Source organism: Nicotiana tabacum, chromosome 22 (genome assembly GCF_000715075.1).
Source record: "Nicotiana tabacum cultivar K326 chromosome 22, ASM71507v2, whole genome shotgun sequence".
Classification (NCBI taxonomy): domain Eukaryota; kingdom Viridiplantae; phylum Streptophyta; class Magnoliopsida; order Solanales; family Solanaceae; genus Nicotiana; species Nicotiana tabacum.
Window position 1 is genome coordinate 216,872,083 of NC_134101.1, and position 24,159 is coordinate 216,896,241.

The following is a 24,159-nucleotide window of genomic DNA, read 5'->3' on the forward strand; positions in this document are numbered from 1 at the left end:
ACTGAGGATGCCGGACTTAAGAAGTTCGTGGCTGTAAGGTTTTTGAATTTCAAGATGATTGACACTAGGTCGGTCATAACTCAAGTCCAAGAATTACAAGTCATTGTGCATGATCTCCTTGCTGAAGGTATGACCCGAATCAATAATTTTATTAATAAGATTTTTTGTGTTATTAATTGTGAATTTATTATTGAAGGTATGGTCATAAATGAGGCCTTTCAAGTCGCTGCTTTCATTGAGAAGTTACCTCCGTTGTGGAAGGACTTTAAGAACTATCTTAAACACAAGCGGAATGAGATGACACTTGAAGAATTGATTGTTCGTTTGAGGATAGAAGAAGACAACAAAAATACTGAAAAGAAGTCACGTGGAAACTCGACAATAATAAGGACTAACATTGTTGAGAAGGCACCACAAAATAAGAAAAGAAAGAAGGCTTCTGGACCAAAGAATTACCCGAGCAAGAAAAAGTTCAAGGGTAATTGCCACAACTGTGGAAAATCTGGGGATAAGGCCGTGGATTTTCCTGCACCAAAGAATGATAAGAAGAAGAAGAATCAAGTTAACATGGTTGAAAATGCTCAAGAAATGGAGGACTTGTGTGCAATGTTGTCTGAATGCAACTTGGTAGGAAATCCTAAAGAATGGTGGATTGATTCTGGAGCCACCCGCCATGTTTGTGCTAACAAGGAGTTATTTTCTTCCTATGCCCCCGCAGGACCCGACGAGACAATTTTCATGGGAAATTCGTCTACAACCAAAATTGAAGGAGTTGGCAAGATTGCATTGAAGATGACGTCGGGAAAAATTGTGACTCTAAACCAAGTTCTCCATGTTCCAGAAATTCGCAAGAATCTTGTGTCTACCTCACTTCTTGTCAAGAATGGATTCAAATATATTTTTGTTTCTAATAGTGTTGTACTAAGTAAGAATGATGTGTATGTAGGAAAAGATTACCTGAATGAGGGCCTTTTTAAGCTAATTGTAATAGCAGTTCCTATAAATAAAGTTAATGCTTCTTCTTACTTACTTGAGTCAAACACTTTATGGCATGCACGCTTAGGTCACGTCAACTTCAAAACATTGCGAAAAATGATAAATTTAGAAGTATTGCCAAAATTTGATTGCATTAATTCTAAATGTCAAATATGTGTGGAATCAAAGTATGCTAAGCATCCTTATAAGTCCGTTGAAATGAATTCAAGTCCTTTAGACTTAATTTACATAAATATTTGCGACATGAAGTCAACACCATCTCGCGGTGGGAAAAAATATTTTATTACTTTTATTGATGATAGCACGAGATATTGCTATGTTTATTTACTTAATAGTAAAGATGAGGCAATTGATGCTTTCAAGCAATACAAGAGTGAAGTTGAAACACAACTAAATAAAAAGATCAAAATGATAAGAAGTGATAGGGGTGACGAATATGAATCTCCTTTTGAAGAAATATGTTTGGAAAATGGCATTATTCACCAAACAACTGCCCCTTACTCTCCACAATCTAATGGAATTGCGGAGAGAAAGAATCAAACGTTGAAAGAGATGATGAATGCGTTGTTGATAAGTTTTGGTTTACCACAGAACTTGTGGGGGGAAGCAAAACTTACAGCTAACCGAATAATCAATCGTGTACCTCATAGTAAAACACTGTCCATTCCTTATGAAAAATGGAAAGGAAGGAAGCTCAGCTTGAAATACTTCAAAGTGTGGGGGTGTTTAGCTAAGGTACAAGTTCCTAAATCTAAAAGGGTTAAGATAGGTCCAAAAATGGTTGATTGTGTATTTATTGGATATGTAACCAATAGCAAGGCATATCATTTTCTGGTTCATAAATCAGAAAATCCTGAGATTCACGTTAATACGATAATAGAATCAGATAATGCTGAATTCTTTGAAACTATTTATCCGTATAAAAAGGAAAGTGAATTGACCTATCAAAAGTCAAAACGACCTCGGGAGGAAATAATAAATAATATGCCCAATGAGGAAAATCCGAGAAGAAGTAAACGTCAACGGACATCTACTTCATTCGGTCCAGATTTTCTGACTTTCCTGCTAGAAAATGAGCCTCGTACCTTCAAGGAAGCAATGTCTTCCTCAGAAGCACAATATTGGAAAGAAGCTGTCAATAGTGAAATAGAATCCATATTGAGCAACCATACCTGGGAATTGGTTGATCTTCCTCCAGGTAACAAAACATTGGGTTCTAAATGGATTTTTAAGAAGAAAATGAAAGACGATGGTACTATTGATCAAATCCATCAAATGGATGTAAAAATAGCCTTCTTAAATGGTGATCTAGAGGAAGCAATTTACATGAACCAACCTGAAGGGCTTGTGGTTCCGGAAAAAGAAAAGAAGGTGTGTCGACTTGTTAAGTCCCTTTATGGACTAAAACAAGCACCTAAGCAATGACATGCGAAATTTGACCAAACAATGTTGTCAAATGGCTTTAAGATTAATGAATGTGATAAGTGTGTTTACATTAAGAACATTCCAAGTCATATAGTAATTGTTTGCTTATATGTTGATATATGCTAATAATGAGCAAAGTCATTGCTGACATTCAAGCTACTAAGTGTATGCTTGCTAGTAAGTTTGATATGAAAGACTTAGGAGTTGCCGATGTAATTCTGGGAATTAAAATCTAGAGGACTCCTCAGGGTCTAGCTTTGTCTCAATCACATTACGTGAAAATGATACTTGAAAAATTCAAACACTTGGAATTTAGAAGTGCAAGAACTCCAATTGACTTAAACCATCATCTTATAAAGAATAAAGGTGAAAACACGTCTCAATTGGAGTATGCTCGTGTATTGGGAAGCTTAATGTATATCATGAACTGTACACGTCCTGATATAGCTTGTGCAATAAGTAAACTTAGTCGATTCACAAGTAATCCCAACAAACATCACTGGGTGGCAATGAAACGAGTTCTGGGATATTTGGAATATACCCAAGACTACGCTTTACATTACAATAAATATCCTGCGGTTATCGAAGGATATAGTGATGCGAATTGGATAACCGTCTCAACAGAAACAAAGTCCACAAGTGGATATGTTTTTACTGTTGGTGGAGGGGAAGTATCTTCGAAGTCTTCCAAACAAACATGCATCGCTCGCTCTACAATGGAATCAGAGTTTATAGCTTTGGATAAGGTCGGCGAAGAAGCTGAATGGCTACAAAATTTCTTAGAAGACATTCCGTTCTGGCCAAAACCTTTGGTTCCTATATGCATACATTGCGATAGTGAGGCTGCAATAGGACGGGTAGGGAATGTTATGTATAACGGAAAGTCACATCATATACCACGAAGACATAACACCGTTAAACAACTACTTTCTAGTGGAATTATCACTATTGATTATGTAAAATCAAAGGATAATGTGGCGGATCCGCTTACAAAAGGTTTAATTAGAGAGGGAGTTGATAAATCATCTAAAGGAATGGGACTATAGCCGAGGACAAGTCAACATGGCGGTAACTCTACCTAGAATTTTGGATTTTCCGAGATCTAGGTTCAAAGAGCTCAAATAAAGTTGTGATTGACCGGTTCAACATTGTCAAAGTAAAGTCTTTGGTCCCTTCTCGTGATGAAGACAATGTTCAGTAACAAGGATAGAACTTTACACGTTCTTTAATGATTACCTAAGTTTGATGTGGTATTTATCAAATAGTGTCAATCTAGAGGATTACATGTTTAGGAATCACCTATGTAAGTGTGAAGTGGAAGCCGCTTCAATGAGAATTCTGTAAGGCCAATTCTCTACGCACTTATGAAACCAGGAGGTGTTCATGGCTGAAACGAACACAACAATGAGAACCAAAAGACGGTTAAGGGTTGATTGTGTGACATATGGTTGTCTAGGTATACACTAAAGTTCGACGGTTCAAAGATATCAAATCTACCGATTGACCGAGTATATCCGACATATGCTCACTACGGAAAGTTCAAAGGGAAACCTACTTATCCAGATGCAATTAATCCTTGCTTGCAAATCACACAACTTACATCGATGATCATTCTTGTTACAGACATTCCCATTTATGTGGGGGATTGTTGGACTTTAAGCATTGGGCTTTAAAGTCTAAGAGTGTGAATTGGGAAATCGTGGGAAATAAAATGGAGGGAAATGAAAATTTGAATCAAGTGAGCTTTTTTCATGAACTTTGTACCACATTGGTGAAAGACAACTACACTTGTGTGTATAAATATGGGATCACTTCTTAGAGCTCTTAAAAGGAGTTGAAGAGAATGAACCCTCGTGCCGTCGTCGTCGCTCGCTTGGCTCGGCTTTGGCTTTGGCTTTGGATTTGGATTTGGATTTGTCAAATGATCGATCGATAAGATTATTTTTTGGACAAAATTTATTTAATTAATCACCGCTGAAGATTCAGAAGTATAGTCTGGCCGCGGTCCTGGCGTAACCGCAGTAGGACTGCGCCAGAACCCTTCTGCAGATTCAGAGGGCCACTATGGTCGTGGTCCTGGCGTAACCACGGTGGTACCGCGGCAGGCAGCGTAAACTTCTGAAAAGGCACTTTTTCCAGAACAAACATCACACCTTTTCCAATAATTGCCTATAAATTTTGAGGCATGGCTTCGGTTTTGATACACCAAAAACATTACAGAACTTTCTTCTTTCTAAAAATACTGCATTCTAATTCGCAGTCTCTCTCTCTCTCAAATTCGTAAGTGTGATTTTGCTCCGTTCTTTGAGTTTGTTGGTATCCTGTAGTTTGTATTGCCACTGTTGTAGGAAGGTTTATTCCGTTTCATCCTGGAAGGATTTAATCCATTACCTTGGCAACGTGTGAGGGGGTTAAAATTCTTTAAGGATGCACAAACAAATTGTGGACTCGGAATATTTCTTATAGTTTACTGTTTTTTTTCCAGTTTTTTCTTCTAACAGTTTTTCTTTATTTTCCTCCTAATTTTGTGTTTCCATACCGAAATTAACAATCATGAGATGGCTTAATGAAACAGGATACTGTTGAGTTGTCCTACATCGGAGGGATTTGAGGTCCTTGGTCTCCTTATATGGCTTGGGCAATCCTCACCTTATAAGCTAGCTTTTGGGATTGAGTTAGGCCCAAGGTCCATTATTATCATGGTATTAGAGCCAGGTCCATCCCAATTATTTATACCGATGTTGGGCCCCTATTTATGTTGTCCACGCTCCAGAGATCTGGGCGTGAGAGGGGTGTTGAGTTGTCCCACATCGGAGGGATTTGAGGTCCTTGGTCTCCTTATATGGCTTGGGCAATCCTCACCTCATAAGCTAGCTTTTGGAGTTGAGTTAGGCCCAATGTCCATTCTTATCATGATGGTTAAACTTCCTAATTCTTATAGTGTTAAGGTAACTCATTCAGGATCAGTAACACTCATGCCTAATTCGATTCTACACAGCAATGTGTTGTATATGCCCTCTTTCAGATTTAATCTATTGTCTGTACACAAGTTGTGTAGACAACTCAATAAGTATGTTATTTTCACTCTTTCTTCTTGTTTACTACTACAAGGCCCTTCAGTGAAGAGCCCTCTGGAGATTATCTATTGTCTGTACACAAGTTGTGCAGACAACTCAATAAGTATGTTCTTTTCACTCTTTCTTCTTATTTCCTACTACAAGGCCCTTCACTGAAGAGCCCTTTGGAGATTGGTAAAGAACAAGAAGGAGTCTACATCCTCAATTCAAGGCCTTCTGTAGCAGCTTCAAAGGATTTACCTAAGTCTAGTAGTAATTTTAGTAGGAAATCTATTTCTATTTTAGACTCTTGTAGTAGGAAATCTATGTCTTATTTCAGTCTTTCTATTTCTGATGTAAAGGATAAGCTGTGGTATTATCGCTTAGGCCATATGCCCTTAAGTAATATGAAAAACATATCCTCTGCTTCTGTTTCTTCATGTATCAATTTTTCAACTCCTTGTTTTATATGTCCAATGGCTAGGCAATGTAAACTCCCCTTTCCCTCAAGTTCTATTTCTACCAAAAAGGTGTTTGAATTAATTCATGTAGATACTTGGAGTCCCTATAATGCTCCAATATATGATGGATATAGATACTTTCTTACCATTGTGGATGATTTTAGTAGAGATACTTGGACTTACCTATTAGCCAATAAATCTAATGCCTTCATAATTTTGAAATCCTACCTAACTATGGTAGAGAGACAATTTCACACAAAAGTAAAAACAATAAGGTCATGCAATGCTTTGAATTAGGAAGTGGGAATGTACAGTCAGAATTTTTTCAATCTCAAGGAATCCTTCATCAAACAACTTGTGTTGCCACTCCACAACAAAATGGTGTAGTTGAGAGGAAACACAAGCATTTATTAGAAACTTCAAGAGCCTTATTATTTCAATCACACTTACCTATATCATATTGGGGAGATTGTCTTTTAACAACTACATATTTAATCAACAGATTCCCTTCAAAGGTATTAAACCTAAAGACACCTTATGAAATACTACTTAGCTCCAAGCCTAGTTATTCTAACTTGAAGTGCTTTGGTTATCTATGCTTTGCTTCCACCGTTTCTAATCACAGAACCAAATTTGAGCCTAGGGCATTGCCTTGTGTTTTCTTAGGTTATCCACATGGAAAGAAAGGTTATAAATTACTTAATCTTCAAAATTTGAAGACATTTATTTCTAGAGATGTTATATTCCATGAAGAATTCTTTCCTTATGCTTCTTTAAATTCTGATTGTTCTGACAAAATACCTTTGCCTGTTGTCCCTTCTCCTACTCCAGGTAGCTATATACCTGACATCCCTATCTCAGTTTCCCCTTCCATTGGCCAAAACAATCCCACTACTTCTTCTACCACTAATCTTCCTTTTCCTAGTCAACTGCCTGTTCAAAGTCCAGCCACCTCTCCACATCTTTCTCCTTTGTCTGGTTCACATTCCAATCCATCCATTCCCCTATTTTCCTCCCCAGGCTCTGATACCATGATAATAATGGACCTTGGGCCTAACTCAACCCCAAAAGCTAGCTTATGAGGTGAGGATTGTCCAAGCCATATAAGGAGACCAAAGACCTCAAATCCCTCCGATGTGGGACAACTCAACAGATACAGCTTATAATGATGGCGAAATTAGATAGTATCCACGCTTTTCCTCTCTCTCTATATATGTGTGTCCTTTTTTTCTTTTTCTTTTTTTTTGTTTTGGGGAGGGGGGGGGGTTAAGGTGAAGTTGCATTCATTGCCTTGGTGGTTTTCTAAACTTGCTAATCACTCCCCTGTAGTTTTGAGTAATATCAGCGTCTTATGGATTAGATCTAGGATACAAATAAAATGGCACTAACTCTTTACTCTTTTTTTTATGACTTACCATATCACTAATCCACTTGTTCTACCATCTTTTCTTCAATTAATCTCAAAAAAAGCTACAAGATGAACTGCATCGATTCTATATCAGAAGAGAATTATACCACCAACTACTTAGAACATCCAAATAATCTTCTGATTGATCGAATCTTGATGTTCTTCCATGATGTTTCTTACACAAATTTGGTGCCACAAACCCACTATTCGTAGAACTGCACCAACCCCTTCTAAGGTGACAAGGACTAATGGGGTTTTCCATGAAGCTCCAGGATATCCTCACCAGCCAACACCACTACTCCCATCAACAGTATCTTCTGCAGATCATTTTCCCATATAAACCTACTATTTTCAGAGCTGCACCAACTCCTTCCAAGGTGACTACGACTAATGGGTTTTTCCCTGAAGCTCCAGGATATCCTGGCTAGCCAACACCATAACTCCCATCAACAGTATCATCTGCAGAATATTATCCCGTATAACAACCTATTATCTTGTTGATATCATTTGACTGTTACACAAGTGACTTAACTCTTTGTCTACACTTTGCCCCCTCTTTGTCCAAATGTTCACCACTATACAACTCATTTTTGCTGCCAATAAATATCAGCCAGGTAGAATATTTTAGCCTCTTACTTGTTTTAGACCACCAACTGGAAGGCCAAATACCGATGACTTCCTGACACTGATCTATTTACTCAATTTGCTAATTGATCGTTAAAGAATGAGTCAATCAGCAATCTCTAAATCTCAAATTAGTTGAAGTGTGCTATACGAATCCTCTGCATCCCAAATTAATCCAGTTAGTTAGACTGAATAACTAGATAAATTCTCCTTTTACTCCAACTGCCAGACCTAATACCTATGATTTCCCGACACTGCTGTTTTTACTCAGGTTACTAATTGCTCGACAGAGTAAATACAGGATTAGTTCTCTTAGCTAGATTATGGTGTTGGTGATTCCAGTTGCATGAGTAAACAATAAACTTCATTGAACTGACTTCTTCATTTTCGTAGATATACGAGTGTTGAAGAGATGAAATTGGTGCTAATCTATCTAAAAATTTGCCTTTATCTTTTGCCTTATCGTCACTTTTCGTTTGGAATTAGCTACCTTCTTCCTACTGCTTTCCTCACCACCTGTTACCAAAAATTCCTTCTGCTTTATGCATAATCTATCACCAAAAGTTCTCCAGTAACACAATCGACGTTTGCAGTGCTTATTGGTTTGAAAAGCTCTTCTCTTTTCCTATGGTTTAACCCTAGATCCATTTACCCTCTAATATTCTCAACTATTGTTGGGCTTCTATTGTTTCCTCCGGGATCCAGGTAAATTACATATTTGTGTGTTTATCGAAGCTAAATTTTCAGTTTTTGGAGCGTAAAACGAACATAAAATTGGCAAGAAAAAAATCCAACCTTTGTTTTTGTGTTTCTACAATTTTTGTTTGTTCCTTCTCCATTGTGTTATCAAAGCAAAAATTCAGTCTTTATAGAAGCACAAAATGGGGATATAACACCTGAGATCATCTTTCAACTTTTGTTTTCAATTGTCGCTTTGCATTTAAAATTCTTTTCTGTTGTTGCAATTTTAACTTTACATGAAGAAATAAAATCTTGTTAACAATATATAGCTGTATTTAATTCTATCCCTACAGTTGCAAGGTAATTACTTGGTTAAAATAACTATTTCTTTTAATGTACGATGTTATGTCTATTATGGAGATTTTGATCAACGCTTTCAAATCGATTAAAAGCTACAACAGAATAGTTAATCTATCTTGAGCATGCTTAGTAGCTATATTAGCAGATACTACGCTACTGCTTTGATATGATGAAAACAGGAGAACCAAATTTTTGTTGCTACTATCTAATATATTAACCGTGAAATTCATTACTTCTCAAAATCATGTTGTCTGCTGCACTTGGGATCAAGTTTTCGGCTGCCTTGGGTTGATACTGTGGAGTCCATACCTACTACATTGAATAAAAGAAAAAGAAAGAGGAGTGATTGACTCACCTACTACATTGAATAAAAGGAATAGGAGTGATGGATGGAAGAAAAACAACTTCAGATTTTTCAAGATTGGGCTGCTAGAATTTGCACATTGATTAACCAATCAAATTGGTTTGGTTGGTGAAAATGTGCCTATAAATAGCAGGCTTCATTTCTCCTTTAAACACAACAAAATAAGAGAGAAACAATAAAAATTAGAGAGAGTAATCCACAGATTGTTGTCTGTGAGATAACTAGTGAGTGATAGTAATATTGTAGTGAAGTGTTTTATATAAAGAGTGTTATTTCTTTCAAACTTGTAGTAGTCTCTTGACACTACTGAGTTGTAATATTATAGTGGTAATATTGCTACACTCGGATATTGTATTTTATCCCGCTAAAATATTTGGTGTCATTGTTACTCTCTTGTGTTATTTTTATTTGCTGTGGATATTATTCCTGGGCGGAATTATTTATTTTATCCCAACAACATGGTATCAGAGCCATGACAAATAATGGTCCGCTATCTTTTCAGTACCCCCGTCTGACAAAAGATAATTATGAGAAATGGTGTCTGAAAGCCATCATTGGCTCTTAGGATATATGAGCAATCGTAGACAGAGGGTATGCAAAACCCGATAATGAGGAAGCTCTTCCCCAAAATGAAAAAGAGGTCTTGGCAAAGACAAGGAAGAAGGATCAACAAGCCCTCACGCTCATCCACCAATGTTTGGATGATGCCATGTTTGAGAAGGTGGCAGATGCTACCACCTCAAAGGAAGCTTGGAAAATTTTACAAAATTCTCTTCAAGGAGTTGACAAGGTGAAAAAGGTAAAACTTCAAAATCTAAGGGCTGATTTTGAAGTTTTAAAAATGAAAGAATCCGAATGCATCTCGGATTATTTTTCAAAAGTGAAGGCTGTTGTAATCAACTAAGAAGATACAGGGAGGACATAGAAGATGTCCGTGTGGTAGAAAAGATCCTTCGCACTTTAACACCTAAATTTGATTTTGTGGTGTGTGCTATTGAGGAGTCTAAAGATTTAGACTCTATGATGGTGGAGCAATTGGAAGGTTCTTTACAGGCCCACGAAGAAAAGATCAAAAGGAGACAAGAAGTGCCATTGGAGCAACTTCTTAAAACTCAGGCATCCTTCAAGGATTATGGAGGTGAAACAAGCTATCGAGGAAACGGACGAGGACGAGGCCGAGGTCGAGGAGGTCATGGAAGAGGAAGAAGTAATGGTAACAACTTCTACAATGAAGTTAAAATCCACCAAACATTCAGAGGTCGTGGTCATGGACAAAGAGGAGGAAGAGGACGTGGATACTACCAAGAAAATAATAGAAAAAGATATGACAAATCAAAAATTGAATGTTATAATTGTCATAAATTTGGCCATTACTCTTGGGAATGTCGTAGCAATGTTGAAGAAAAGGCTAACCTTGTTGACGACAAGAAAGAAGAAAATGAGTCAACGTTGTTGATGGCACTCAAGGAAGAAGACAGAGATGATTGCAGCTCGTGGTATTTGGACAATGGAGCAAGCAATCATATGTGTGGATGCAAAGAGAAGTTTGTGGAGATCAATAAAACAGTGAGAGGTAATGTGTCCTTTGGAGATACCTCAAAGGTTCAAATCGAAGGGATAGGTACGATTCTGATCTCCTGTAGAGATGGTAGTCACAAGTTAATTCAAGATGTTTATTATGTGCCAAAATTAAAAAGTAATATTTTAAGTTTGGGCCAACTTCTTGAAAAGGAATATGACATCCACATGAAAAATATGCATCTTTGGCTTAGAGATTCAAGTGGAATTCTAATTGCTAAAGTGCATATGGCAAAGAATAGATTGTTTTCTCTGAATCTTAAAATAATTGATGCAAAGTGTTTGAAGGCTAATGTGCAAGATGAATCATGGTGTTGGCACATGCGATTTGGGCACTTAAATTTTTAAGCGCTCAAATCAATGAGAGAAAAGAACATGGTGCATGAGATACCATCAATTAACCATCTCAATCAATTGTGTGAAGCTTGTCTTCTTGGAAAACATGCAAGGATGAGTTTTCCAAAGGAGGCCATGTCAAGATCAACCAAGCCGCTCCAGCTTGTCCACACTGATGTGTGTGGACCAATCAATCCACCTTCTTTTGGTAAAAAAATATACTTTCTGCTTTTCATTGATGACTTCAGTAGAAAGACTTGGGTTTATTTCTTGAACCAAAAATCTGAAGCTTTTGCTGTTTTTAAAAATTTCAAAGTACTTGTGGAGAAAGAAAGTGGCTATGAAACTAAAGCTCTAAGGTTCGATAGAGGAGGCGAATTCACCTCAAACGAATTTAATGACTTCTGTCAACTTCATGGAATTCGTCGCCCTCTAACGGTACCTTATTCACCTCAACAAAATGGTGTTGCAGAGAGAAAGAATCGAACGATTCTTAATATGGCTAGATGTATGTTGAAAGCTAAAAGTATGCCTAAGGAATTTTGGGCCGAAGCTGTTTCTTGTGCAGTTTATTTGAATAACAGGTCTCCAACAAGAAATGTTAGAGATCAAACCCCTCAAGAAGCATGGAGTGGAAGAAAGCCAAGTGTCAAGCACTTAAGAATCTTTGGGAGCATAGCCTATGCTCATGTGCCACATCAAGGGAGAGCAAAGCTTGACGATCAAAGTGTCAAGCATGTGTTTGTTGGCTATGATACGAGTTCAAAAGGCTACAAGCTATACAACCCAAGCAGCGGCAAGGTAGTGGTAAGTCGTGATGTTGAATTTGATGAAGAACTGACATGGAATTGGGAAGCTGAGGAAGAAACTTTATATGATTTTCTTCCATACTTTGGTGATGAAGAAGAATCGGAGACCGTGGAACCTGTGCAGGACACAACTCCACCTTCTTCTCCAACAAATGTTGCATCTCCCTCTTCTCAAGAAAGTTCAAATGAACAGCCGCAAAGGACAAGGAGCATTCAAGAGCTCTATGAGGACACAAAAGAAGTTACTAATTTTGATTTTTTATGTTGTCTCTTTGCTGACAGTGAACTGATGAACTTTGATGAAGCTGTTACAAACAAAAGATGGAGACAAGCCATGGAGGAGGAGATCAAGTCAATAGAGAAGAACAACACTTGGGAGTTAACAACTCTTCCTAAGGGTCATCGAGCAATTAGAGTGAAATGGGTATACAAAATAAAGAAGAATGCTGATGGAGATGTGGAGAAATACAAGGCACGACTTGTGGCTAAAGGCTACAAGCAAAGGCAAGGCATTGACTATGAAGAAGTCTATGCACCTGTTGCCCGCATGGAGACGATTCGTTTGCTAATCTCTTTGGCAGCGCAAATGAAGTGGAAGATTCATCAACTAGATGTCAAGTTAGCCTTCTTGAATGGCTATCTTGAAGAAGAAGTCTATGTTGAACAACCATTGGGCTTCGTGGTCAAAAACCATGAAGATAAAGTGTTGCGGTTGAAGAAAGCTTTATATGGATTAAAGCAAGCCCCACGAGCATGGAATAGTTGCATCGACAAGTATTTTTAAGACAATGGGTTTACTCGTTGTCTCCATGAATATGCTCTTTACCTTAAAGTTCATACTAATGGAGATATCTTACTTGTTTGTCTTTATGTTGATGATTTTATTTTCACGGGTAATAACCCAAGTTTGTTTGAAGCTTTAAAGAAAGATATGTCCCGTGAGTTCGAGATGACATATGTAGGGCTCATGTCATACTACTTGGGCCTAGAAGTGAAGCAGATGGAGGATGGAATTTTTATCTCTCAAGAAAGCTATACAAAGGAGATATTGAAGAAGTTCAACATGCTCGATTGCAACCCCGTGAACACACCGATGGAAAGTGGGACAAAATTGTCCAAGTTTGATGAAGGAGAAAAAGTGGATCCCACATTCTTCAAAAGTCTTGTGGGAAGTTTGAGGTACTTGACTTGTACCAGGCCAGATATACTCTTTGCAGTTGGAGTAGTTAGCCGGTTCATGGAGGCTCCTACCTCTACTCACTTGAAGGTCACTAGAAGAATTCTTCGTTACCTAAAAGGTACGATCGATTTTGGGTTATTTTATTCTTCTTCTAATGATTTCAACCTTATGAGATTTTGTGATAGTGATTATGCGGGAGATATTGATGATAGAAAAAGTACAACTGGTTTTGTATTTTTCTTGGGTGATTCTGTTATTTCTTGGAGTTCAAAGAAACAGTCCATTGTTACTCTCTCGACTTGTGAAGCCGAATATATAGCAGCAACATCATGTACCTGTCATGCTATTTGGCTAAGAAGATTATTGAAGGAGCTTACAAATGGAAGCTACAGAGATTTGTATTGATAACAAATCAGCGCAGGCACTCGCGAAGAATCCAGTGTATCATGATCGAAGCAAGCATATAGATACAAGGTATCATTTCATCAGAGAGTGCATTGCCAAAAAGGAAGTCAAGCTCAAATATGTGAAGTCTCATGATCAAGTTGCAGATATCTTCACAAAGGCTCTCAAGTTTGAAGATTTTCAAGGATTGAGATCAAGACTTGGAATGAAGAAGAAAAATCAAAATTAAGGGAGAGATTTGTGGAGTCCATACCTACTACATTGAATAAAAGAAAAGAAAGAGGAGTGATTGACTCACCTACTACATTGAATAAAAGGAAGAGGAGTGATAGATGGAAGAAAAACAACTTCAGATTTTTCAAGATTGGGCTGCTAAAATTTGCACATTGATTAACCAATCAAATTGGTTTGGTTGGTGAAAATGTGCTTATAAATAGCAAGCTTCATTTCTCCTTTAAACACACCAAAATAAGAGAGAAACAATAAAAATTAGATAGAGTAATCCACAGATTGTTGTCTGTGAGATAACTAGTGAGTGGTAGTAATATTGTAGTGAGGTATTTTATATAAAGAGTGTTATTTCTTTCAAAGTTGTAGTAGTCTCTTGACACTACTGAGTTGTAATATTATAGTGGTAATATTGCTACACTCGGATATTGTATTTTATCCCGCTAAAATATTTGGTGTCATTGTTACTCTCTTGTGTTATTATTATTTGCTGTGGATATTATTCCTGGGCGGGATTATTTATTTTATCCCAACAACGTGGTATCAGATCCATGGCAAATAATGGTCCGCTATCTTTTCAGTACCCCCGTCTGACAAAAGATAATTATGAGAAATGGTGTCTACGTATGAAAGTCATCCTTGGCTCTCAGGATGTATGGGAAATCGTAGACAGAGGGTATGCAAAACCCGATAATGAGGAAGCTCTGCCCCAAAATGAAAAAGAGTTCTTGGCAAAGACAAGGAAGAAGGATCAACAAGATCGCACGCTCATCCACCAATGTTTGGATAATGCCATGTTTGAGAAGGTGGCAGATGGAATTTCATGCTTGGCGACCATTTTTTGGCTTTTCTTCTGTCTCGGCAATGACTGCAATGGCCTTCAGTGCTGGATCAAATTCCTCATCTTCACAGATCATTCTGACTATTGGTCCGATGTTGTAGACAGGAAAAAGATTGTTCATCACATCAGGAGCTTCTTCATCCCGAAAAACAATTCTTTCAGCTTCAATCAAATCTTCAACTGCCCTTTTGAGGGTCCAACATGTTCACAGAAAAAAGATACTTCTGCGGCGACATTCGAACATTCTCTACGTTGGATATAGAAGGTTCATGTAGAGATTTCTACTTGATTTGATGTACCTTTCAATACATTGAGATCTCAGCTTCTGTCAAAAGATTCTACTTCTTGTTTTAATCTGCTTACTTTTGTGTGATGTCTCAGAAATTAACATAGAAATACGTTGTTCAACAACCAATATAATATCTAATATGTTTGTCAGAAAACTAATACTTCTTTAATACTGTTCCTATCAATCAAAATTCTATATGTAACTGGTGAAATTTGATGGTCATTTTTGAATCTTCTGCTAGCTAGTTATTAGTGGTGGTGATCATAAGTGCAATTTATTAGAATGAAGTGAAAAGTAGTACTACTTGTTAAAAGTAGGACCTCTTGCTAATTTCTTGACGTAACATTGAACTCTGCAGTTCTTTTGATTTCAAGGAAACTTGTACGCTTTATTTGTTTATCCTTTATGTTCTTGTTTTTAATTAAGCTGCCTATTTTTCTTCCATTACATACGCTGCATAAAAATGGGTGTACTTGTTCTATTTATTAAAACTTAGCAACTTCCTGTCTTTTTCAATTTATTTGCTCCACTGCATTGTATCTTCAGTTGTAGAATTTGCTCAACTCTGCTTCTACTAAAAATATCTACGTTTAGCTTTTATTGCCTGCTAATTTTCTATATTTTATCGTACTTTACCAACACTTTACATCAACAATTCGTTAGTTTGTTCTGTGTATCGTCTCTGCAATGCATACTTGTTCATTGTTATGTAGTGCATACATTTTATTTGTAAGTTTTGGTTTAATTTATGTGAAACTTTCACAGACAAAATTACCAAGATGTCTAGGCTGGGCAAAAACGTGGACTCAATATGCTGGCAAGAAAAAGGAAAACGCCAATGCTTTGAAGAAAGAGGCACTAAAATAAAACAAAGACGTCGTGAAATATATAGGGCAACATCAGCTGATAGAAGAGAACTGGACTTATTGCAGCGACGATCGACATATCTTCATTCTAGAACGCAGAAGCCAATCAGTAGTTCCACTGAAATATCAATTTCTTATCAGTTTAATGGAGAGTTTGCTGAACAAGCAGTTGCTCTAAGAGGAGGCTCATCTTCTATTTTGAGAACAGATTTGTAAACTATGATTTTGTTATCCTGAACTGAACTTTGAGACATTAAACATTTACATATTTAATACGTTCATAACACCTTTTTTTGTCTTAGAAATATCTCCACAGTTCAGGATTCCCCTGTTTCTAATAATGTCAAAGATGTACGTGATAGCTCCTGTATTTTTGAAGTTGGTAAGTGTGGAAGTATGGTATTCAAATTTGTAGAATGTTTAAACAGCCAGACTTATATGCTTGATTCCTTATATCTTAGGGTCCACATTGGGAACATGCACTGAACAGAATGATATTACTATGCATAACACTGCAAATAGAGGTTTGGTTTCTTATAGCTTTAAAGTCATTTTAGTCATTTATTTTTCAAGATTGAAATTTTTTCCCTTTGGTTAACCCCAAAAAACACAGGTCGTAGATCTAAAAAATTGGGTCAGTGGAACACTATTGACTTGCCCAATAGCCCTTATAGACTGAAAACTGTACCGAATTGTAAATTTTGTAGAGCCAAAAGATTTCAATATGAATCATCGGGATTTTTCTGTGATAATGGATCAGTGAAATTGATTCACTATGGACTACTTGCTCAACTCTTAAATCTTTATTTAGGCAACTGTGAGGAGTCCAAACATTTTCGCACTTATGTTAGATTGTATAACAATATATTTGAATTTACTTCTCTTGGAGTGAATTATGACAGAGATTTAGCAAGAAGAAATTGTGGTATTTATACGTTTAGAGTTAAAGGAAAAATGTATCATTTCATAAATGACCTCATACCTTCGAGTCAACCAGCCAAAAATATAAAGTTGTATTTCTATGATACTGATAATGAACTAGCAAATCACATGGCATTCTCTGACAAGCTTAACGAATCGGTTATCAAAACTTTGATGGACACATTAAAAGTTAATCCATACTCTATCTTTTTGAAATCTTTAACAGATATCCCAGAATTATCAAACTTCTACATTGCGCTTAAGTCTGACTCTGATTTAGATCAAAGAACATATAACTTACCAATATAATCTGAAGTAGCAGTGATGATAGGCTATAATTACGTATTTTAGTCGATTATTACACTCTAATTTACTGCACTTTAGTTGAGTTTGCGCTTTAATCGCTAGTGTTTTGCACTAATTGTGTGTTTTATGCCTTGTAGGTGTGATTCCGAGCTATATAGATGTTATGGAATGAATTTAAATGGTTTGTAGCTTTGAAGTCTGAGTAAGAGCTCAAGGAATTAAGCCGGGATCGCTTTCGGGGATCAACGGATGATAAACAACAAAACGAAAACTCGAAGAGGCATATTGCGTACTGTCTGGTAAAATAGACAAAACTCTTTGTTCAGAACTCCATTTGAGCTCCATAATATATGGTTGGAAATATAACTCAAAGGGCTACAACTGTTATGTTTTACGTTTTTCCAAATTACAAACGGAATAGGGTGAAAAGGTGCAGTTACGGTAGGACCGCGACAGAAGGCAGTCGCGGACAAATGAAGAATCTGAGAGGGTGTTTGGCCGCGGTTCTGGCGTAACCGCGGTGGAACCGCAGCAAGATGCGAAAATTTCAGGGACCAAAGTGCAAAACACGGGATTTTAAGCCCTAAACCCTATATTAAACCAAGGAAGCCGGCCAAGAAAAGGAATTGGACATATTTTTGACATAGATTTGACCTAAGGAGGCAGAGACACAATAGGAGCAAGGCTTGGGAATTCTTCTACAAGTTTTTTCTTTCCTCTTCCTATTTTTCATTGTTGGTTATGACTTTTAGTATTGTAGTTTTAGATACTATTATGAATAGCTAATTTGTTATCTAGGGTTTTTATGGAACCTTTTGTAGGATAAATTCTTGTTATATTTTTATATAATTGAGCCGTAGTATAATCTCTATTTGTTCAACTGCGTTCTTATTGTAGTTAATTGAAGAGCTCTCAATTAGTTGTGCCTATTTAGTATGCATAACTCGGGAGAGAGTACATATTTAGGTAAGTGTTGAACAACATCACTCCCAAAATATAAGAGGGATCTATAACTGCGGGTTTAAAGGCGGAATTAGGAATAACGAAGCCTTGGGTGCGATCTGAAGTGAGTTGTATTAAAAGCCAGCTAGCGTAGCTTGGGAGAGTGTGTCTAGTAAATTGTTGTGATTACTCGAGAGAGAATTACAACACGCAAAGTGCTCATGATCGGTAGAGAATACTTAGGCGAAATTATAGAAGACATAGCGGGAACGATTCCGACAATTGGGGAAATCATAACTCTAGACCTCCTTAATCTTGTCTCTAACCCTTAGTATATTTAGTTGTAAATTTAGTATTTTAATTTGTTAGTTAATTAGTTAAACACAAGAATCTAAGTATCTATAAGTTAGGAATTGTTCAAGCTTGTCTTCTTGGTGATAGTGAACAGCTGTAGCTAAACCTTAGTTCCCTGTGGAATTCGACTCTGGGCTAAATAGACGGATTATATTTGCAACGACCGCTTGTCCTTTTTATAAGGCATAGTTGGGCGTGATCAAGCAGCAATATGGATAGAAGATGGAAGTAGTTCTAAGATTTCTCTACCACATATTCGAATTTATACACATAGTAATAAAAGCCAATTGGCAAATTATTACTATGGTTGTTATGATCCATTGCACTATACATTTCTATTTTCTTATGGACAAAACGGATGGCACTGTGGTATTAAAAAGATTATTCGAACGAATAATACTATTAGCCATGGAACTTATTGTGAAAATGAACAACTACCAAGTGGACAAAATATGTGTTCAGTTGACATGCTACTTGACATGGAAGCAGAACTTCTGGAAAAAAAGAAACAAAAATGAAATATTGTGTCCTGCCATGAATATTATTGTTACAAGCTCCAAATGAGGGATGGCGAAGAAAATGGAGTTTTACATGCTGGAAGAGTATTCCAATAATACTCAGTTGACGAATTCATCAAGCTTGAGACTCAAAGGTTAAATTTCTATTCATTTAATCAAGATTTATTTCGAATTGATGCGTTAGCGGGGATTCTTGATGTTCCAAGACATGGTGAGCGAGAGGCGCGCAACATAGGCAGACACAGTTTTTTACCTGCAAGTTTTATAGGAGGTCCTAGAGATATGCGCCAACGATATATGGACGCTATTACGTTAGTGCAAAATTTTGGGAAACCTGATATATTTTTAACAATGACATGTAATCCATCATGGCCAGAGATAGAAGAACATTTATTGGTAACAGACGAGCTACAAAATAGACCTGATTTAATTAGTCGAGTATTTAGAGCTAAGGTAGAGGAGATGAAAATAGATATACTAAAGAGAAATATATTTGGAAAAGTTGCTGCTTTTGTGTACACTATTGAATTTCAAAAGCACGGTCTTCCACATGCTCATTTTCTTATCATACTCAATAACGAATATAAATTGTTAACTCCAGAAGCTTATGATAAATTTGTTTGTGCTGAACTGCCCGAATCTGATAAGAATGACTACCTGTATTCACTTGTTACTAAACATATGATGCATGGACCTTGTGGTAGCTTAAATCCTAAATGTCCTTGTATGAAGAACAGAGAATATTGTAAGTTCAAATATCCAAAAGAATTTACTAATCATACATATAAGGGGAAAAATGGATACCCAATTTATAGAAGGCGAAATAACGGTAAATTTGCAAATATTAGAAACCAATTTCTTGACAATTCATGGGTCGTTCCTTACAATCCATATCTATTGAGCAAATTTAACTGCCATATTAATGTCTAAGTTTGTTCTGATATTAAAGTTGTTAAATACCTTTATAAATATATTTATAAGGGACATGATAAAATTGCCTTTTTCATCCATGCTGATGATCCAAATATTGAAATAGATGAGATCAAAGAATATCAATCTGCTAGATAGGTTTCTCCATCGGAGGCAACTTGGCGCTTATTTGGTTTTCCCATTAGCGAAATGATTCCATCTGTTTACCATCTTCAGCTACATTTTGATGGACAATAATTTGTCTCTTTTAAAAGCACACATACCATAAATTCAATTGTGAATAACCCCATGATCAGAAAAACCATGTTGACAGAATTTTTTGTGATGAATAGAGAAAATAAGGATGCAAAGAAGTTAAATTTACTCTATAAGGAATTTCCAAAATACTTTGTATGGTCCAAACAATATAGAATGTGGACACGTCGAAAGCAAGGTGTTGTTATTGGACGTATAGTCACACGCCATCCAATAGAAGGAGAAAGGTACTATCTTAGATTGTTATTAATGAACATTAGAGGACCAAAATCATACCAACATTTGCTAACCGTAAATGGAGTATGTTGCACTACATTTAGAGAAGCAGCAGAAAAACGAGGCTTATTACAATGTGATAATAACTTAGTTGATTGTATGTTAGAAGCTGTAAGACATCAGATGACTTATAGTTTAAGACGTTTATTTGCTACACTTCTTGTATATTTTAATCCTGCTCATCCGAAAGAACTTTGGAATCAATTTGAAGATTCTATGACCGAAGACTTCAAGATTTTGCCAAACTTAAACTCGAAAAAGATTCGTCATATGGCCTTAAACCATATTAATGACATTTTGCATTCAATGGGTCATGACATAAATGAATTTGCACTCACACCAGAAAGAATTTTAGCTTCTTCTACTGCTAGGGAGGCTCAAGATTCTATTTTGAAAGAAATATAATTATTAGAGAAGAAAATTTGTTACTAGAAACAAAATTGAACGATGATCAGCGAAAAGCATATGATATAATCCTTGATAGAATATTTAAGAATAAGTGTGGAGCTTTTTTTATTGATGGTCCCGGAGGAACTGGTAAAACATTTTTATACCGCGCATTATTGGCTACTGTACGATCAAAAGGATTCGTAGCTCTAGCAACAGCAACATCTGGTGTCGCAGCTTCAATTCTTTCTGATGGACGAACTGGTCACTCCCATTTTAAATTTCCGGTTGATATTGATGAACATTTCTCATGTAATATCAGTAAGCAAAGTTCGCTTGCATCGTTAATACGAGATGCCAAACTAATTGTGTGGGACGAAGTATCTATGGCCAAAAAACAATTGATAGAGGCATTTGATTTACTACTGAAAGATTTAATGGATACAAAGACACTCTTTGGTGGAAAAGTTGTCGTCTTTGGTGGTGATTTTAGACAAACTCTTCCAGTTGTTCGGAGTGAAAAAAAAAAGATTTCTTACGAGAAAGTTTATTATGTTTTGAAATTTGGAACCAACTCGAAAAATTGCGATTATCAATAAACATGCGAGCAAGAACAGATCCTGCTTTCAGCGACTATTTGATGCGAATAGAGAGCGGAAAAGAAAAACTAAATTATCAAGGTAAGATTGACATTCCTGATTGTTTCATTGTTCCTTTTATAAGCGAAAAAGAATCATTGAAAATGTTATTTAGAATTACCTATCCGGATTTGTACACATCTACTTGTGATATGTCTTCGACAAATTCTCGTGTTATTTTAACAACAAAAAATGATTTTGTTGACGAAATAAACGATATGCTCATAACCCAATTTTTTGGTGAAACTAGAACATATGTAGCGTTTGATGAAACTATTGAAACGACTGATCAAAGTCAATATGAAGATTTCTTGCATACTTTACACCCAACTGGCTTACCTCCGTATAAATTAACCGTGAAAATAAATTGTCCCGTTATTTTACTATGGAATTTAAACCCGTGCGAAGGTTTATGTAATGGGACACGACTTATATGTTGTAATTTTGAGAGGCATGTGATAAGCGCAAAAATTGCAAGTGGTGATTCAAAAAAGATGCACGTATTTATTCCAAGAATACCGTTGTTGTCTTCACAAGATGAAAAACTACCTATTCCTTTCAAAAGAACACAATTTCCGATTAGATTATGTTTTGCTAATTGACAGTTATACTATGAGCAGTCATTTGTTTGAGATTTAACCTACAACTGATCAGTATTCTGTAAAAATTTGATCGTCAATGCTTTAAAAGTTAAGTTATTATCATTTAGATGCTTACTGAGATTTCTCTGTATGCTGAATCCTTGCATGGAGATTCTGAAGTTGTAATACTGCTTGGAGAGAGCATCAGCTGTCAGGTAAATGATTTTCCTCTTGAATAGATGCATCTAATATTTGAAATCTTGCAATTGTGAAACACGAATACAGAAGGCTCAATAAATATTGATGATGAGACGTTATTCTATTGTTTTATATTATTTTTTCCTTCACATAAAAAACTGCCTTCTCTGTTCTGTTGGAAATTTTTTGGAAGCCCGAACAGCAAGAGAAGAATGTGAAAGGAGCAGAAGAGAAGTGGTCAGTGACAAACATAAAATAGAAACAACAGGATAAGTATTTCACACGTCCACGAACACGATATGCTCTATTTTTCGCCCTTTTAGTTTTCTCAGTAGTTGGTTCCTGCTGAAAGGGGTTAATATATTTTGATATCTAACCTATTAATCATTAATCATCAGTTTGTTGGAGCGTTGGGGATGAGGCAGCATACGCTCTTTCCTTAGGATTGAAAATATTTGTTGGTGTTGATGAGACACCGGACCGATGAGAATGAGGCTCTACCTTTGATATTTGATATACCAAATAAGGCTATTGCAGGTACTCCCACAAAATTTTATATTGCTTTATGATTATCCTTTTGTTGGTAAGCTTGTGGTTAATAATATTATATTGATAAATAATTACTTAATTAGTAGTATTTTATAATTTTAACTTGGAGCCAAACAACAAGAAGATGGTTAATGGTAACTGCACTGCATTTATACAACAAAAATGCACTAGAAAATGGAATAAGAAAGTCAGATTAAACAGAATTGAGAAAGTGAAAGTAAAACAAACAGATTGTCTGTATTACTTTTCTGAGAGTTTCGAAGGAGGTGTAGAGCATTTTAAGACTTTGTGTTCATCATCTGCTTCACAACATCTGCATCTATTCCTTTCAACATTCGCCTCTTTGTTATTTAGTGAAAACTTTTTCTATTAGATTATGGTGAGCTTTACAACATACCAAAGCCATTGGATTCTGTAAAGAGTACAACCATTTGCCTGAAGTCATCCGATGCTAACTGCAGATACTTGATCAACAAAAATATAAAGTTTCCTCTCAGAGGAAACACAATGTCTTTCGAGAGTTTGTTAAATTCTATGGTAAATATTGGTGTTTGCTATGATGTTGATATTTGCTGTGAGACAGTGAGCTTCAGAAGGATGTAGATTAGCAAGGTTTCCATGTTGTTGGATATGGTTGCATAACTTATACTAGAAATTGGATTTTGATTAAAAAAAAATATTTTTGTTTTAATTACATAACTTATATTTGTATGCTGAACGGATTTAAACACTATAGTTCTCAAATTTCGAGGTGATTGTTTCCTTTGAGTTACCGCTCAAAATCATAGATATAAAAAAGTGTTTGGTTGAAATCATACATGAATAAAGTACACTTTGTATTATGAATTTTTGTTTTCCCGTGTGAGCAGTTATTGTATTAAAATAAACAAATACATACTTTATGTTCGCGTAAATAAATTCCAATAAAGTCCAATGTTTGACCTTGAGCTTTATTTAAGGACAACTTTTCATCAGCAGATGATAACAATGGTATTCTTGGAATAAATACATGTGCATTCTTAAAATCTCCACTTGCAATTTTGGCACTTATAACATGCTTTTGAAGGTCACAACATATAAGCCGTGTGCCATTGCATAAACCTTGGGATGGATTTAAGTTTCGTAACAGAATAACAGGACAATGCTTTTTTACTGTCAATTTGTGAAGAGGTAAACCAGCGGGATGTAATGTATGCAAAAAATCCTCATATTGACTATGATCATTCGCTTCAATAGTTTCATCAAATGCAACATATGTTCTAGCATCTCCAGGAAATTGAGCTATGAGCAACTCATTCATTTCATCAACAAAGTCATTTTTTGTCGTCAGAATTACACGTGAAGTCATATAAGACATATCGAAACATGTATGTAAATCTGGAAAAGTTGCTCTAAAC

The 24,159-nt window shown here is 36.2% G+C and overlaps 1 protein-coding gene and 1 long non-coding RNA gene across 2 annotated transcripts; both read left to right on the forward strand.

The window, feature by feature from the left end:
• The first annotated feature begins 10,230 nt into the window (after nt 1–10,230).
• Nucleotides 10,231–16,315, forward strand: LOC142176615 (uncharacterized). Its single transcript, XM_075244650.1, has 2 exons — nt 10,231–10,996; nt 15,807–16,315. Exons 1-2 carry the CDS (start codon nt 10,231–10,233, stop codon nt 16,121–16,123), a joined length of 1,083 nt encoding a protein of 360 aa, XP_075100751.1. The 3' UTR covers nt 16,124–16,315.
• A 5,762-nt stretch (nt 16,316–22,077) lies between these two features.
• On the forward strand, nt 22,078–22,754 carry LOC142176616 (uncharacterized). Its single transcript, XR_012705304.1, has 3 exons — nt 22,078–22,230; nt 22,407–22,450; nt 22,612–22,754. It is a non-coding gene; the product is annotated as an uncharacterized LOC142176616 (long non-coding RNA).
• Nucleotides 22,755–24,159: the final 1,405 nt, after the last annotated feature.